The sequence below is a fragment of the Arachis ipaensis genome, chromosome B10 (assembly GCF_000816755.2).
Source record: "Arachis ipaensis cultivar K30076 chromosome B10, Araip1.1, whole genome shotgun sequence".
NCBI lineage: Eukaryota > Viridiplantae > Streptophyta > Magnoliopsida > Fabales > Fabaceae > Arachis > Arachis ipaensis.
Genome location: NC_029794.2, coordinates 39,408,075 through 39,427,004, shown reverse-complemented (window position 1 = coordinate 39,427,004; position 18,930 = coordinate 39,408,075). Strand labels below are relative to the sequence as shown.

At 34.7% G+C, this 18,930-nt stretch overlaps 2 protein-coding genes across 2 annotated transcripts; one reads left to right on the top strand and one right to left on the bottom strand.

Annotated features, from left to right (window-relative positions):
• LOC107623245 (coronatine-insensitive protein 1) lies at positions 1,612-5,261 on the top strand. Its single transcript, XM_016325433.2, has 3 exons — positions 1,612-2,192; positions 3,276-3,747; positions 4,288-5,261. Exons 1-3 carry the CDS (start codon positions 1,702-1,704, stop codon positions 5,086-5,088), a joined length of 1,764 nt encoding a protein of 587 aa, XP_016180919.1. The 5' UTR covers positions 1,612-1,701; the 3' UTR covers positions 5,089-5,261.
• LOC107620543 (transcription factor KUA1-like) lies at positions 5,123-11,008 on the bottom strand. The gene is made up of 4 exons (XM_016322690.1): positions 10,832-11,008; positions 6,565-6,626; positions 6,027-6,445; positions 5,123-5,211 (listed from the first exon to the last, which is right to left on the bottom strand). Exons 1-4 carry the CDS (start codon positions 11,006-11,008, stop codon positions 5,123-5,125), a joined length of 747 nt encoding a protein of 248 aa, XP_016178176.1.

Below are 18,930 nucleotides of genomic sequence, written 5' to 3'. Positions count from 1 at the left end.
ATATAAAACATTAACTTATAGTCTTATATATAATGACTAATAACACAAAATATTAAGGTTTACAATACTTAAATTCTACATAATAATAGCCATCATCCATCACTAATAATACAAAATATTTATTGTGTATAGTGGCCGGGCCACCGGGCCGATTTCGGGTGACCCGAGCTATGGCCCGGACCCGATCCAAAATAATGACCGGGTCTATTTTTGAGACCCTTACCCGGCCCTAGACCCGATGAAATCACACCAAATTAGCCCCTAAAGTGTTCGGGACCGGGCCGGGCCTTCGGGCCGGGCCGGGCCATGCACACCCCTACATGTCACGTCAACTCCATTATTAAGTGGAGAAATCTGATTTTTATATAATAAAATATATAATAAATAGAATATATGAGAATATGATATGAGACATATTTTAATTATGAAATTGGTATTATATAATATATTTTTTCTAAATTCTTATTGCTTGTTCGTTGCTAATTTTTACGTAATTACTTAATAATTTATGCCTATAAAACTATCAACTACCTAATATTATGATTTAATTAATAAGAATGATGACATTAATATTTTTTCATAAGTCTTGTTATTATTTATAATTAGAAAATAGCCATAAATAAATTTATTTTCTTAACGAGTGTTAACTTTGTTGTCAAATTCTATATTACCTTTCAAATTTTAGCGTAATTGACTCTAATTTCTACATTTTGAAATGAATTTACTCAAAAAAATTAATATGTAAATCACATTATTATTACAAATTACTTTTTAAATATAATTAGTGGTGCTTGTTTGAACCATTAAATTTAGCTTCTAATGATATTAAAGTCAACCTATTTTATTATCTTGTGCCTTCAAAGAATTTACACGACTAACATAAAAATATAACAATTGAAAAAAAATTTCATTACAATGGGTATATTCATTTTAACAAATATTCTTCTATCTAATACTATAAAAAAATACATGGGCCACTTTGAATTGCTACAGGTCAATTTCCATCCACATTAGTAGAATGTCTAAATTGAGATATATTCATCAAACAAACAATCAATAAAACACTCATCAGAAGAGTTGAAATATATTTATACATAAAAGAAATTATACATTAAAAAAAAAGAAAAGAAGAGTTGAAATAGTAAAAGTAATAAAAATTATGATTCTTATAATTTGTGTGACCATCTATATAGTAGATCAGACAACTATGATTATCTAACAAAATTAATTTGTATTTATTGCACTCAACTTGAATAAGTAATAAATTATCTTATTTTAATTTAGTTTTTAATTCATATGATTTGAATTTAGTTTAATATATATTATTTGATGATTTAATTATTAGTTAAAAATATCTTAGTTATCTATTTTATTCATAAATTTATTATTTAATGACTAATAAATTAATCAAATTAATTAATTAGTACATACAATAAATTTGGTTTAATAAATTAAAAGAATATATAATTAGTTTGTTGTAATAACTTGTATTTAATGAGTTAAAAGAAATAAATCAAAAAACAAAGAAACATACCACGTCAGCTCCATGTTAATAAGTGCAGAAAATCGATTTTTATATGTAATAGGATAGATTTTATTTTCATAGGCTCCGCTATATACATGAGAATATTACACAGCAAAGAAGATGGGACCGTACAAAAGATTCCATAGGCTCCATGCTCTCACTCTCACCTGAACCCCATGGCTGATAGTTTGGTCAGATCCGGAGCGAGACCCAAGACCTGCCACATCGACGCTGCCATGGAATGCGTCATTCGCTACATCGACGACCCCAAAGACCGCAGCGCCGTCTCCCTTGTCTGCCGTCGATGGCACAAGCTCGATTCCCTCACACGCAAGCACGTCACCGTCGCCTTCTGCTACACCACCACTCCGGAGCGCCTTAGGGGGCGGTTCCCGCGGCTGGAGTCCCTGAAGCTGAAGGGGAAGCCGAGGGCGGCGATGTTCAACCTCATACCGGAGGATTGGGGTGGTCACGTGACACCTTGGGTGAGGGAAATCTCGGAGGGTTTCGAGTTTCTGAAGAGCGTTCATTTCCGGCGAATGATTGTTAGGGATTCGGATCTTGAGCTTCTTGCGAGGTCACGTGGTCACGTGCTTGAGGCTTTGAAGCTTGATAAGTGTTCTGGTTTCTCCACTGATGGCCTTCTCTTTGTTACTAGGTTTTGCAGGTATGCTCTGAACTCTGCACTATTCCTTTTTTTTTTTTCATTTTTGTTTCTTTTTTTCCTAAAATAGAAAAGACTAAGTTTTCAATCATTTAAAGCATAAGTCGTTTTTTCTTTTTCTATTTTGACTCTCGTTCGAAGTTGGAACGTTGGAATCATATTTCTATTTTGGGACCTGTAAACTGAGCATGCCCTAATTTTATTATTTTATTTTATCTTTTAGGTTTTCTTGAGTAAAGTACAAAATTATCCGTAGAAGAAGAAGGAAATTCAAATATAACGAAAATTATTAACAAAAGATAATGTTCGCTTCAAAATTTTTATAATTTTTGCGTAGATTTGACGAACGAATCAAGCCTTTTGGTATACCAGGGAAATTTTTGTTCTTTTATAGTTAAATTTGTCATGGTATGATCTTTCATAACTAAATTCGGTACTTCACTTTGCGAATTTTCAACGGTTAAATTAGAAATTCTCATTTATTTTCCCAGTCCGTTGTGCTTGTACTATCACTCTGCTATTCCAATTGTTTGGCAGGAGTTAATAACCATTTTGACCCTAAAAGATTACAATTTTTGACAAATTAAATTTCAAAAGATGTACATGACAAAATGATTTCCAAAGATATGTTGCGTCTGTCAAATTGAACCAAACGTTTAGTTAATTTACTTGTATAAGTTTGGTTCATTTTATCAAATAGAGAATATCTTTGGTCATTTTCTCATTTGCATCTTTTGGGGTCAATTTTGTCAAAATCGTAATATTCCAGGATGCAAAATGGCTGTTTACTCGGTAGGAGGCTTTTGTTTCATACCCTTGGAATGATAAATTCTGCCTTATTTCATTTTAGACCAATATCCAAGATTTTTTTTTAATTTTTTTTTCTGATAATTAGGCAAAATGCCGAGTGATGGGAAGATTTAACCTAGTCTTCCTGTTTCAAACTGATAGCAATTTTTAGTTGACTGATGTTTGGAGTATGCTGAATGTACTGATCCGTTTCTTAAACCTGATGCGATAATAATAATTGAATTCATGCCAACATAGTTATTGTGCAGCTCTGAATGTGAAATTCGAAATTTGCAGGAATTTAAGAGTCTTGTTTTTGGAGGAAAGCACAATTGTTGAGAAAGATTGTGAATGGCTGCATGAGCTTGCTTTGAACAATACTGTACTTGAGACGCTGAATTTTTACTTGACAGACATTGCTGCTGTCAAATTTCAGGACCTGGAACTTATAGCCAAAAATTGTCCTAACTTAGTCTCTGTGAAAATTACTGATTCTGAAGTCTTGGATCTTGTGAACTTCTTTTGCTATGCCTCTGCTCTAGAAGAATTTAGTGGAGGTTCCTACAACTGCGAACCGGATAAGTACAATGCTGTTGTGTTACCAGAAAAATTACACCGATTGGGTTTGACATATATCGGAGGGAATGAGTTGCCGGTGGTGTTCAGTTGTGCATCTGGGCTTACAAAATTGGATCTGCTTTATTCATTTTTGGATTCCGAGGATCATTGTATGTTAATCGAGAGGTGCCCCAATTTGGAGGTCCTTGAGGTAAGTTCCAGAGATCTTGCCATTTGAGATATCTTAATTTACCTGTCTACTTCTCTACTGGGTTGATGTTTGCATATATTGTTTTGAATTGAACTTCTTTGATCAAGCATAAAGGGAAATGTAGAAACTCCGAAAAAGAAAATAATTTTAAGTCGATAACAACACGAGTAAATACCCAATTTGGTCCCCAAATAATTTCAGATCAGACAGGTTAGTCTCTCCATCACTTTCAATCAAGTTTTTTATATGCATGTGGACAAATAATTCTCTAACAAATTTAATCCTAAGACAATTAGGTCCCAAAAATTATCATTATAAGACAAATTAGTCATTTCCAAAACAACGAAGGGACCAATTTGTTCAACAAGAGTAATTCTTGAGGAAATAAAAACTTATTGGGGACCAAAGCGTCAGGATTTAAAATTCCTTATGGACCAATTTGGGTGTTTAACTGTTTATTCATAACAACATCTTGAGACAAAATAGTTTATTTTGGATGGCCAGAATTGTATTTTTAATATTATATTTCCCCATGGACAGTCGAGGAATGTGATTGGAGATAGAGGATTGGAAGTTCTTGCTCGCTGTTGTAAGAGGTTTAAAAGGCTTAGGATTGAACGAGACAGTGATGAAGTTGGTACTAGTGTTACCCATAAAGGATTAATTGCTTTGTCACAGGGATGTCCAGAACTAGAATATTTGGCTGTTTATGTATCTGACATGACGAATGCCTGTCTCGAACACATCGGTACTCACTGCAAAAATCTCTATGATTTTCGGCTTGTCTTGCTTGATCACCGTGAAAAAATAACTGATTTGCCACTTGACAATGGAGTAAGGGCTTTACTCATGGGTTGCGACAAGCTTATAAGATTTGCACTATATCTGCGTCCTGGGGGCTTGACCGACAAGGGTCTTGGCTATATTGGGAAATACAGCCAAAATGTTAGGTGGATGCTGCTTGGTTACCTTGGGGAGTCTGATGCAGGGCTTTTGGAATTCTCTAAGGGATGTCCTAATCTTCAGAAACTTGAAATGAGAGGTTGTTATCATTTCAGCGAGCGTGCACTAGCTGCTGCTGCGACGCAACTGGCTTCGCTTAGGTACTTGTGGGTGCAAGGATGTGGGCAATCTACTTCCAGAGGTGATCTTGTGGCTATGGCTCGCCCCTTTTGGAATATTGAGTTGATTCCTTCGAGGCGTGTGATCGCCAATGATGAATCTCGAGGCCCTGTAGCTGTTGAGCATCCGGCACACATTCTTGCATATTTCTCTCTTGCAGGACAGAGATCTGATTTTCCAGATTCTGTTGTACCTCTGGATTCTACCACACGTGTATAATCCTTTTTCTTGAAAGATGCAACTGTTATTTTCTCTATTCTGTGCCATTGTTGACACCTTTGATTGAACAAATTGGGAGACTATAAATGTTATATTGAATCATTTGCTTCATTGTCTGAAATTCTGAATGTATATAACAAGATCGTAGGTTCAAGACAGGTTTCCCAAGTGAATCTCAGTCTCTCTCTGATTCGGAGGACACGTCTTTGATGAAACAATAGAGGTCGAATTTACCTAAATCTAAATTCTTAGAAAAAAGTCTTTACTTCTTTAGTTAGATAATATTTCTTAAAGAGAACTTTTGAACTTTTTTCTATTTAATATTAAACATTTGTCTTTTTGTTTGGAATGTTTAGTGACAGTGATTTTGGAAAAAATAGTGGAAATTAGATATTAATATAAACATATGGAATTAGTACCTTAACTTTCTTATGATGCTTAGCAGAGTTTAACTTGCAATTAAGAAAACAATTTTAATGTAAAACTAATGTGTTCAAAATTGTCTTCACATTGTACAAGCTTAAATATCAAATACAATATCCTTAATTTACTAGTTTACATGAAAACTCCTTACTATGGAGCGCGTTCTATATTAAACAAGCTTAAATATCAAGTCAAATGAACATGGGTAAAAACTATTATTAATTAATAATCAACAAAAGAATTCTCTTATACAAGAATAGATATAATAAGATTCTCATTTGACATTCTATCCAAAATTCCTTACAACTATCGACTTAAAAGCAAATTTGGCAGAGGAGTAGAGTAAACTATGCTGAAAAGTGAAAAATTAGTTTTATCCTACTAAGATAAGATAAATATAGACTAATCATAATTCCTACGTTTTAGAACTAATGGTATACGAACAGTTGGTAGTGTGTCTCTTTATAAAAGAATCCTCGGAATTATTGTATGGGGTGGTATGCACCAAGAATTACCGTCAAAGGTCACACCCTGAGCAACTAAGCTATCTAAAGCCTCACGGAAACACTGATCACATTCATAAGGATCATCGCTATGCAAATTACCAGAATTCGGAATGACCTCAAATTGATTATTGTTGGCACTCCCCAAACTTATTATTGGCTCTACATCATTGTGCTGATCAATGGTACCATGTTGCAGTTGTGGCTCCCTAATGGTCAATGGTTCAGTTTCTCCAACATTGGAAGCATTATTCATATCATGGATATTATTGCACCTTCTTTTATTAGTGTTCTCTTCAGATTCTTCTTGTTTTAAAAAGTACTTTTGAGCATGGCTGGCAACTTGCTTTGGAGTCTTCGACGGTACAAACTCGCGAGATATTCTTTTCCACTTTCCTTTACCATATTTTTCAACTCCCTTCAAAAATAGCCTAAAACCAGAAATATAATCATGTTAAGCAAATATTACAAGAGATTAAAAGAATTTAATAGTATAGGAATTCAAATTATAAAATAGTCATTGGTTTTAATGTTCTTATATGAAACTCACTTGCGTTCTTCTGGGTTCCATGGACAACCTCCTTCTCTTCCATAGCTGTTGCAGGTCTCTTTCTACCATAGCTAGAAGAAGTACAAGATAATGAAGAATAGTTGGGAACAAAAAATGGTTTCGGCACCATGTTTTGAAGAATTTGTGTTGAATGCAGTTTTGAACCTTGTCTTACTAAACCACAAAAGAAGATTATTACTGTTAGAAACTATAAAAATAACCAAGAACATGTTTGATTTAGGATTGGTGTTACATAAAATAGTTCTAAGTTGTAGGGATATAGGTATGGGGGTGCGGAAATTTTAGCCAAAAATAAAAGCATACAAAGTGCGTTAGTATATATAAATATATGTAAATTCACAAAATCTTTAAAAGTTGTACTGGATGTTTTCGGTACGGATTGTAAGATGGATCGGGAACTTGCGAATTAAAATAGTGGCCAGATTGTCTGGAGCAATTTGATGCAAACTTTTTTATGATATTGAATTAATTACTTTTGAAAATTTCATTTACCCCATATTTTTAACAACATGAAAGTATTCAACTTACAAGTTTTAAAAAAAATTATTGAATTCTTATTTTATTTAAGATATCACAATCAAGTAATCTAAAATTAATAAAATTCTTAAAATAGAATTTAGATACCCATAATTCTATAAAAATAAAAAATGAAATTGTGAGATATTTTTGCCACTAATTATGCACAAAGAAGATAAAGTGAATGCATGAAATAAAGTTAAGATTAACGAGAATGCATGTGAACAAAAGAATAGTGTTAAAAAAAGATTCAAATTACTTTTTAAAAAAGAAATCTCAAATAAGAACTTCAAGTTTTAACTTGGAAATTATAATGAGAAAGAACAAAAATTAATTCTTTCTTTAAAGTTATCGCACAAGTATTAATGATATGCACAAGATCAGAGAATCCCATTTTAAGAAACTCATCTAGAATAACAAATCTCAAAACAACGATCATTTGCTCTTTTTTAGATTTATCTCTAGCTTTATTAACAATAATATAAAATTTGGCATCTCCAATCTATTCTCTAATTGAATTTCTCACCTTAGTAGTAAGAAAATGTAGAACTTCTTTTTAGACATCAATTGAAATATACTTAGCAATTTTTTGAACATTTTTCAAATACATTCTTTTTCATTCTTTCATTGTAAGATCCCAAAAGTTTTAACATTTCTAAAAAATTATCTCTATTGTTTGAACTTTGACTTTTATCATGTTTTTTGTAAGCGCAATCTTCAAATGTCAACCATCTAATGTAATCTATAGATGCTCCTAGTCAAATTTGATTATTTTTAATCTCTTCTGATGTTTGCTTATGAAGAAGTCTGTCAATATGTTGTGATTATTTTATCAAAGAGAAATGCTATTTGTATACCAAAACCAGTTACTAAAATCAGTCATCAATGTATTTGTGTATAAATACATCTGTGGTTTAATTTATTTTCAATGTGTATTTGTATTCCAGCATGTATTTTATACTGGTGGCTGACTTTAGTGGCTAATTTTGGTGTACACGTAACATAACCTTTTATCAAATTATCACACGATTTTAGCCCCTTATGATAAAATGAGTTGGGACCTTTGCCAATGTGATTCAGAAGAGCACATTCTTTTTCATTATTTATTTTCTTCCAATTCCTGAAACCATTCTCAATAAAAGCAATTGAACTTGTGTTGATTGAATGTTTCTTAGCAAAAAGAAAGCATAAAAAATAATATATGACATCATCTTCTATAAAATATTCTAACCAAGATGAAAATAATTTAAACCATGAAGCTTGAAAGTGTCAATAATTTTTATCACCAGAAAATGAATAGTTATCAAGAATTGGTTGATTTGGCCCAACTTTAATATAAGCCCGACGAATTTTATCTCTTTAATTTGGATGAAACTTTTAAATCATTGGTCGCATTCCATAATCTCTTTCTAAATGAAAAACATCTAGTTAATTAGGAAGAAGTCGTGGATGCTTTAAGCTATTCAATGGAGAACTTGAAGTAATAAAATTTGATGACCCTCAAGTGTTAGAGTAGTAATAGTAGAAGTATCTTCATTCCCTTGATCATTTTATTTTAAGAAGTGTATCAATAGTTTTGAACTTACCCATAATTCAAATGGCCAAATAAGTTCGTATAATAAAAAATGTATTTAGCAAAAAGTACAAGTTACAATCTATAATCTTTATAAAATATAAAAATTATATTTCAATTTAAAATAAGATATTAAAATTCAGAACAATAAATACTAGTATTAAGTTCCTATAATTCAAAATATATTTAGCAAAAAGTGTAAATTACAATATAAATCTTTATGAAATATAAAAAATTATATTTCAATTCAAAATAAGATATTAAAATTTAGAACAATAATACTAACATTGTAGTATCAATAATACAAAATTATAATTAAATAATTGATGGGTAAAGTACTAAATAGGTCTCTTACGTTTGGGCATAATCCTGTTTTGCTCCTTAAAGTTTAAAGTGTCCTATTTGAATCCAAAAATATTTCATTTAACTTCAATTTAGTTTATCATAAGATCAAAGTTAAATAATTACATGAGAGCAGTACAAGAATAAAGTCGATAATTTGGAGAACAAATACAAGCTCCAAAGGCACAAAATCAACCGTGAATGTATCAATACATTTATTTATCATTCTCCTTAGTTCTATAGAAAATATTTTATTTAAATTGTAAAAAAATGATAAATAAATGTATTGATGTATCTACGGTTGATTTTGTGCCTTTGGAGCTTGTACTTGTTCTCCAGATTATTGATTTTGTTCTTATACTGTTGTCACGTAGGATATTCTGTTAATTATTTAACTTTGATCTCACGGTGGAACTATATTGAAGTTAAATGAAACTTTTTTGGATTCAAATAGGACATTTTAAACTTTAAAGACTAAAACAGGATTACGTCCAAACGTAGATGACTAATTTAGTATTTTACCCATAATCGATTAACAAAAAAACTGAATATACAAACTAACTTATAATTACAAACTTAACAAATAATAATAAATTAAGTAAATAACCAAATATATAAAAAAATTAAGCAAGACTAACAGAAAAATAAAATTAATTTATTTAAATCAAGAAAAGAAATAAGATATGTTTTACTTATTTTATCATGTATGACTATGTGTCTTAATTGTTGGTTTAATGGTTCTCAAAAATGAGATAATAAAAAAAAAGATGAGTTATCTCCATCAATTTTTTTTTAAACAAAAATTAAAATTTTGGGCTCCGCCGAATCTTTAGAGCCTCCGTCCCTGCTAACTTCTAGCCATCAAATTGGGAAAAATATAAATCCGCTACATATTTAGATAGTTAAATTTAATGTTATCTTTTTTAAGTTGTTACAAAAGATAGATTTTCTATACCCATATAAATATATTTTATTGCTGCCAATAGAATTTGGCAAGAAGCATTCAATTTTTTTCAATGTTCGTGTCTCACTTCAAAGTAATTTTTCGTTCTCCCTTTCTTTTCAAACTATTTTTCTTCTTATTATTTTACAATGAAAAAAGTCGCAAGTAAGCATTTAATTTAATTTTTTTCTTGATATTATTTTACAGAAAAATCATTCTGAGATTATATCTGAAATCCAATTTATAGGTATCAGGCCAGAGAGAGAAAGAGAGAGAGAATAGGAAAAGAGTAAAGTTCTGAAAGTGTGTTAGGAATGAATTGATAACAAAATTGAAAACCCACTGTGATTACATCATAATGTATAATTATAGAGAATGCTGACTAGGACTGTAACAAATTCACTAACAAACTATTAGTAATCCTAACAATAAGCTAACAATAAACTAACTTCCTTTATCTCCTTCATTCCCCCTTAAACGAAGGGTTGTTTTGTCAACAATCCTGAGTTTGTTTCGAAATTCACTGAACAAGAAAGAAGAAATGGGTTTCGTGAAAGTATTTGCGATCTGCTGCACAGTAGGGACATGAACAACCTGAACTCGACCTTTCATGACATAATTCCTAGCAAAATGAATGTCTAACCCAACATGTTTATATTTGAAGTGCAAAACTGGATTCGCAGCTAACATAACCGCACTGAGATTATCACAGTAAATTATAGGCGGTTTGGTCACTAGGGCATGAATAGCATGCAACAAATTTTGAATGGAGACTGCTTCTGCAACTACATCAACCACACCCCGATATTCGGCATCTGTGCTCGACCGACAAACTACATGGTGTTTCTTTGAAGACCAAAAAATTAATATACACAATAACCATTGGTTGATTTTCGATCATCAGGATCAGACCCCCAATCAAAATTGGTATAAACTGTGAGAGTGAGCTCTTTAGCCGGATGAATCCGCAAACCAAAGCTAGTAGTGCCACTGATGTACCGCAAAATGCGCTTAACCACCTTCCAATGTGCTTCAAGGGGCTGCTGCATGAATTGACACACTCGATTTATGCAATAAGCTAACTCTGATCGCATGATTGTTAGGTACTAAAGACTCCCAACAACTGCACGATACAGGGCTGTATCACCGAAGGGAGGACTGCCAGTTTTGCTAAGTTTTAGAAAGGAAGGGATTGGAGTTGCATATGGCTTACAGCCAACCATATTGGCTTTCCTTAAGATGTCATTGACATACTTAGTTTGAGATAACAGAAGACTGCCATCAGTAGTGTGTGCTACTTCTAATCCAAGAAAATAATGCAGGTTTCCCATGTCTTTCAAGGCAAAATGAGAGCTGAGTTGAGTAATTACCTCATCGATACACTGATTTAAGCTGCCAGTAACAATGATGTCATCAACGTATATGAGCACATAAGTCAAATGTTCAGTAGAGAGTTTTGTAAACAGGGATGTATCAGCCTTTGTGGTAGTAAACCCATGCTGTTGCAGTACCCCAGAAACCTTTGTGTACCAGAGGACTTGAATAGCTTGCAAACTAAAGTCGAATTTTCTTCGTAACCAGGGGGCTGTTTCATATAAACTTCCTCAAAGAGATCACCATTGATGTGTGAAAAATGATCCAACACAAAACTCACCGGCAAGTGTACCGGGTCGCATCAAGTAATAATAAGTCACGTGAGTGAGGTCGATCCCACAGGGATTGAAGGATTCAACAATTTTAGTTTAGTGGTTGATTTAGTCAAGCGAACAAGAGTTGATTTGAGTGATTTATATCCAACAGAAGCTAAATTGCATGAAATTAAAGGGAGAGAGATAATTGACAAGAATTTAAAGTGCAGAGAATTAAAAGAGCTGAATCTTAAAGTGCAAGTAATGTAAATTGCAGAAACTTAGATTGCAAGAAATGTAAATGACTGAAGCTTAAAGTGCAAGAAATGTAAATTGCTTGAATTATAAAGGGAATTGGGAATTTGGATTGTAGAAATTAGACAAGAGAAAGTAAAATGGCATTAAACAGAGAAGTGGAATATGAATCAAAATTGCAACAAATCAATTATGGGCTTTAGGATCATTCACGTTTGAGTCAACGTTTGAGGCAAACGTTGACTCAAACGTCTTGTATTAGAATTATGCAGAATAGAGTTTTGCTGTCACTCACGTTTGAGGTCAAACGTGAGCTCAAACATGATTCTCTCCAGGGTAATTTTGCAGCCAACGTTTGACCTCACGTTTGAGGCAAACGTTGGCGCAAACGTTAAGTCCTCTTGGGTGTGTTATTGAGCCAATGTTTGACCTCAAGTTTGAGGCAAACGTTGGCGCAAACGTTGGCTTCTCTTGGGTGTATTTTTGAGCCAACGTTTGACCTCAAGTTTAAGGCAAACATTGGCGCAAACGTTGGCTTCTCCTGGGTGTATTTTTGAGCCAACGTTTGACCTCAAGTTTGAGGCAAACGTTGGCACAAACGTTGGCTTCCTCCAGGGTTCTTCTTAAGCCAACGTTTGACCTCACGTTTGAGGTAAACGTTAGCACAAACGTGAGCTCTTCCCAGGGTGGCTTTGCTGCCTTCATTTCCATTGCTGCTATCCCTTTTCTTCAACCTTCCTCCAAGCCTTTTGGTCACATGTCATCAATCAACAAATGCATCAAAGCTATGCTAAAATCATGAGACTTCTTCTCATCCTTGACATATAAGCAATTATAGCACAAAATCTCATGAAAATGCATCAATTTACTCATGGTTGATTGAATCCAAATACACATGAATTTCTACCCAAATGGCTTACTTGTAACTCAAGAAAGTGTATAAAACCTATTAAACAAGTGAAAAATTGCTTGAAAAACTAGCATAAGATGAGTTGTCATCACAACACCAAACTTAAACCTTGTTTGTCCCCAAGCAAGAAAAGAATTATGCTCAAAGGTTCTTTTAATTAGAAGTGGATTGAAGAATAACTTGTACTATCCTGTGAGTGAAGTGATTAAGTGACAGTGGGGTGAACTCTAAATTATATGCTCATGCAAGGGCTTCAGTGCTTACTAGTTCCTACATCTTGGAAGTCTTAGGTCCTAGGACTTTCATCCAAATGATATCATGGAGATCTCTCTATAGGTAATCACCTTGAAGCAACTTATAATTTCTGTGTTTTGGCATTGACTCTAAGTGTCATGTCTCAAAGCGGCTCTTTAAATAAGCTTTCAATCAATACTCCTAAACCAGTTGGTTTTAAGGTATTAGGTGTTAAAGTGATGTTAAGATTTTTGCCAGTAAAGAATTTCATAAAAACATTCGCGTTGTAGATATAGTCTCTAAACCGACAGAAATCCCTTCGTACAAACGTTTTGGTTGTCACAAGTAACAAACCCCTTAAAATTGATAACCGAGTATTTAAACCTCGGGTCGTCTTCTCAAGGAACTGCAGGAAAGTATGTTCTTATTATTGGTTATGGAGATTGTAAATTGGGGTTTCAAGAATGAGGAACAAGTAACTTAATGGCGGGTAAATTAAATGGCAATTAAAATAAATAAATAACTGCAAAGCAAACTTTTGGCAAGGTATGAGAAATTGGAAGTCCAGACTTAGTTATTCTTATCAATAACAATGAAAGTTGAATCTTAATTCCACTTAGTCAACCTTTACTAAAGTAAAGGAAAGTCAAAGGACTAATTAGTTTGATCTTCGAATCCTATTTATTTCCTAAGAAAAGGTTGGGATTATTGAAGCTCAGTTCAATTAGCAAAGATAATAGTTATCGATTATGTTGAGATAAGATAACTCCTGAGTTACTGCTTTCTTAACCAAGACCAAAAGAGGAAAAAGTAAATTTGCTGGAATAAAAATGCCTTCGGATGTAAAGCAACAATAACATAAATTAAAGAAAGCAATCATGAATTGAAATACCTCAAATAACATTAATAAGGGAAATTATAATCTAACATGAAGAGTTCATAAACTAAATTGGAAGAATAAATAAAAATAAAGAACCTGGGATTGAGAGTTACTCCTAAAACTAGGAGAAGTTCTAAATCCTACGAGAGAGAGAGGAGAGAACCTCTCTCAAAACTAGATCTAAAACATGAGAAGTAACTAAATTCATGAACTCCCTTGAATGGATGCATTCCCACACTTTATAACCTCTTGTCTATGCCTTTTGGACTTGGATTTGGGCCAAAAAGAGCTTCAGAAATTGCTGGAAGCGTTTTCTGCAATTTCTGGTGTGTGGCCTCTGTCACGCGTCCGCGTGGGTCACGCGGTCGCGTCATTCGGAGCTTTCCTTGTCATGCGGTCGCGTCAGTCATGTGACCGCGTCATATATGTTTTGCTTAAGGCGCGCGGTCGCGTCAGTCATGCGACCGCGTCGCTGTTGATTCGCGCTTGGCATGCGTCCGCGTCGCCCATGCGATCGCGTGGATGCCAGTTTCTTCAGAAACTCCATTTTGTGCTTTCCTTCCATTTTTGTATGTTTCCTTTTTCCATCCTTTAAGTCATTCCTACCTTAGAAGATCTGAATACTCAACACACTAATCACGGCATCGAATGGAAATAAAGGTAATTAAAATAATTAATTTTAAAGCATAGAAAACATGTTTTTCACATACATCACATAATAAGGAAGGGAAAGTAAAACCATGCAATTAATATGAATAAGTGGGTGAAGGATTGAATAAATCACTCAAATTAAGCACAAAATATATCATAAAATATGGGTTTATCATAAAGTACCCCTAAGGATTTACTTGCTCAAGCCTCTCTCTTTGACACAATTCGACCACAAGCATTTACTAGGATAATAACTCTTTGAGTTCTTGTTTCTTCCTTTTTTTTTTTTGCCTAGTAATTGATGCTCAGAACTTTGGGCCATGTTCTTTTGTTTTTGTTTTTTTTTTCTTTATTTTCTTTTGTTTGTTGCTTCTTGGATCAATAAATGTTTGAGAATCTCCACAATACTTCTTTGAATTCTATGTCCTGCCTATGAGCTCCCATGCAAGTTTTCATAAGCATGCAACCTTAATGCATAATCATACAACTAGAACCACCACTTCTCCTAATCTTTTGCTTGCCTCAAAACTGTTTAATTCTTCAACCCTTCTTTTCAAAGAACTATCATGTGATGCCTTTTTGAGACATTGAGTGCAAGCAAGTTTGGAGAGTATAGGGTTGTGAATAATCATGCATCTCAATTATTGAATTATAGAGAAACTATACTAGACAGACAGACAGATAGGGATACAATATCACTTCCAATCATAGCAGTGTCTGATGTAAAATAATCACTTAACAATACAACCTTTTGGAGTTTACTTGCTTTACTCCTCATCATCATCATTGCTGGCCTTCACATTCCTCTTTCATCTCTTTGGTTGATGACGCTTAATCCTTCCAAAAACTTGTATGATACTCTGCAATGATATTGAAAGTTGCTTGTTCCCCAAGCACTTGAAAAATGGTTAGCATGCATGAATTATTTGTGGGCTTTTGAACTTACTTTGGTATGGAAACACCAAACTTAGTACCTTGCCAATGGTTCTCATGCATCAAATTGACCATATGTGGAACTCTTTTTCTTTGCTAAAGGTAATAAGACTAAAAACTATAAAACAGACATTGGTTAAGTAGTGTCTCTACTTGCTTGGAGCTAGCAACCATTTATGCAGAAGGTGAGAATGTGTTTTTAAATGAGATTTTTGGTGGAACACAAAACTTAGCATTCTTCATTCTCCCTTAAATTGTTTTGGTGTGCAACACCAAACTTAACTCCTTGCAATATAGAGAAAGTTACTTAGCCTTTTTATTGAATGGAAAGAGAACTACCTCAGGTTGGGTTGCCTCCCAACAAGCACTTCTTTATTGTCATTAGCTTGACATCCTTCTTTCTTTGATCATGTAAGTTGAAAATTTTGTTGCCTTTGATTTTCTCCTTTCACTATGGGCTTCCTTTCCTTTGTTTCTTTTTCCATAGCCCTCTCACTTTCCTCTATGATTGCTTTCTATTTCTCCCATCTAGCAGCTTTTTCGTTGTCTTTTGGGTCATCTTCAATGACTCTGGGGATGGTATTTTCCCTTTTCTCTCCCATTTCTGTAATGTGTTTAGCCATTTGTTCCATTTGCCTCTCAAGTTTTCTGATTGAGGCTTCTTGGTCTCTACTTATTATGGCTTGATCTTTCCTTGCTGCTTCCTGATCTTGTCTTGCCATCTCTTGAATTTTTATGAATTTCTCCATCATTATCTCTAGACTAGAGATTCTTTGGAAGTTTGGATTTGGTTGTGGTTGCATCAAATGGGATGGTTGATGAAAGTTATTTTGGGAGAATTGTGAGGTGTGATAGGGTTGGAAGTATGTGTGTTGTGATGGTGTGTAGTGGTTGTTGGTGGTAAGGTGGTGTTTGTGCTGGTTTGTGAAGTTGGAGTTGTTGTAATTGAGGTCCCTTGATCCTTGATTTTGGTGCTCACTCCTCCTCTAGTTGGAATGAGTCCTCCAGGGTGGGTTGTACACATCACCCTGAGACTTGTGTTGGAACAAGCTTGAGGTACTGTTTGGAGAGTGTAATCGCTCAGGACTTTGTTGCTCATAGTTACTTGCTCCAAAATTTTTTTCAGATTGATTCCAACTATGTGAGTGTTGAGGTAGGTTGTGTGCATTTACTACAGCAGTTCGCAGCTCATTGATTTTTCTGACCATCAGCTCCATTTGTTACTGAAGTTGTTGGTGTATCTGCTTGTTGTGGGCCATGATTGCACTTACACCTTCAATTTCCATCACTCCCCTCTCTTGTGTGGATGGTTGCACTTCTGCCTCTAGCTTACCAATTTCCTGGGGTGGTTTTAACTTGGCTAGGAATTCACTCACTAGATCCTCCCATCTGGTGATGCTTCCTTGTGGGAAGGCTTCAAGCCATTGAGCAACTTCGTTCATGGTGGTGAGCGGATGCTTCAATTCATGGGTTGTATTATCATTTGGGGTGAGGACACTACTCCCACAATGATTGAGATTCGGTAGGTTCTCCTCCATGATCTGCACAATCACAAACAGTCCAAATGAAGATTGAATATACTCATGCCAAAATGTGGTTAGAGGATTAGTTGACACAATATGTCAAACAGTTAATAGGCTTGAAAGATCAATAGGAGAAAATTGCTTCTGTCGTTTACTTAGCAAGCAAAAATACAAGAAACGCACAGAACCAGAAAAACCAGGAAAACTCCACTCTATTGCTAAAGTGAAGTTCTAGTTAGCTTAAGCAAAAATTCAAACAGTTAATGTGTTATTCAAAAATAAAGAAAAATTGCTTAATCTAGATCACCACTCACTTTATCATTGTCAACCTAATCAATCCCCGGCAACGGCACCAAAAACTTGATGTGTGAAAAACGATCCAACACAAAACTCACCGGCAAGTGTACCGGGTCGCATCAAGTAATAATAACTCACGTGAGTGAGGTCGATCCCACAGGGATTGAAGGATTGAGCAATTTTAGTTTAGTGGTTGATTTAGTCAAGCGAACAAGAGTTGATTTGAGTGATTTATATCCAACAGAAGCTAAATTGCATGAAATTAAAGGGAGAGAGATAATTGACAAGAATTTAAAGTGCAGATAATTAAAAGAGCTGAATCTTAAAGTGCAAGTAATGTAAATTGCAGAAACTTAGATTGCAAGAAATGTAAATGACTGAAGCTTTGAGACAAACGTTGACTCAAACGTCTTGTATTAGAATTATGCAGAATAGAGTTTTGCTGTCACTCACGTTTAATTTGAGTTCACGTTTGAGGTCAAACGTGAGCTCAAACGTGATTCTCTCCAGGGTAATTTTTCAGCCAGCATTTGACCTCACGTTTGAGGCAAACGTTGGCGCAAACGTTAAGTCCTCCTGGGTGTGTTATTGAGCCAACGTTTGACCTCAAGTTTGAGGCAAACGTTGGCGCAAACGTTGGCTTCTCCTGGGTGTATTTTTGAGCCAATGTTTGACTTCAAGTTTGAGGCAAACGTTGGCGCAAACGTTGGCTTCCTCCAGGGTTCTTCTTAAGCCAACGTTTGACCTCACGTTTGAGGCAAACGTTGGCACAAACGTGAGCTCTTCCCAGGGTGGCTTTGCTGCCTTCATTTCCATTGTTGATATCCCCTTTCTTCAACCTTCCTCCAAGCCTTTTGGTCACCTGTCATTAATCAACAAATGCATCAAAGCTATGCTAAAATCATGAGACTTCTTCTCATCCTTGACATATAAGCAATTATAGCATAAAATCTCATGAAAATGCATCAATTTACTCATGGTTGATTGAATCCAAATACACATGAATTTCTACCCAAATGGCTTACTTGTAACTCAAGAAAGTGTATAAAACCTATTAAACAAGTGAAAAATTTCTTGAAAAACTAGCATAAGATGACTTGTCATCAACCATTATGGAAGGCGTTGTTCACATCCAATTGCCTAATATTCCACCCTTTGGAGACAGCAAGAGATAACACCATTCGAATTGATGTGGGGTGAATGATAGGGCTGAAAGTCTCTTTAAAATCCACCCTAGGTCATTGGCTAAAGCCCTGAGCAACTAAGCGGGTTTTGTACTTCTGCAAAGAGCCATCCGAGTTGTACTTAACTTGAAACACCCATCGACACCCAATCGGTTCTCTTCCTTCTGGCAGCGGTGCCAAACTTCAGGTTTTGGTTTGCATAAGAGCTCCATATTCTTCATCCATTGCTTGCATCCAACGAGGTATGATGAGAGCCTCTTTGTAATACTTTGGCTTCAAAGAAGGGGTGAGCTAAACTTAATATACTTTGGGTTTAAAAATACCATTCTTCGACCGTGTAACCATGGGATGTCAGGGTTGTGGAGGTGCAAGAGAGGCCTGAATAGGTTGTTGAGAAGGGGCAGGGGCAGGGGCAGGGACAGGGGTAGGTGGTGATAGATTGCTGGAGTTGATTGATGAAGGCATGACAGTGAAGG

Excerpts from the sequence above, each read along its gene's own strand:
- LOC107623245 (XM_016325433.2), top strand. The coding sequence starts at position 1,702 with ATGGCTGATAGTTTGGTCAGATCCGGAGCGAGACCCAAGACCTGCCAC. Across the intron at positions 2,193-3,275 it reads TTTGTTACTAGGTTTTGCAG|GAATTTAAGAGTCTTGTTTT; the intron begins GTATGCTCTGAA and ends CGAAATTTGCAG. Across the intron at positions 3,748-4,287 it reads CCAATTTGGAGGTCCTTGAG|TCGAGGAATGTGATTGGAGA; the intron begins GTAAGTTCCAGA and ends CCCCATGGACAG.
- LOC107620543 (XM_016322690.1), bottom strand. The coding sequence starts at position 11,008 with ATGCAGCAGCCCCTTGAAGCACATTGGAAGGTGGTTAAGCGCATTTTG. Across the intron at positions 6,627-10,831 it reads AATCAACCAATGGTTATTGT|AAAGAGACCTGCAACAGCTA; the intron begins GTATATTAATTT and ends TAGCTATGGTAG. Across the intron at positions 5,212-6,026 it reads TCAGGGTGTGACCTTTGACG|AATTTCAGACAATGAAGCAA; the intron begins GTAATTCTTGGT and ends ATATACATTCAG.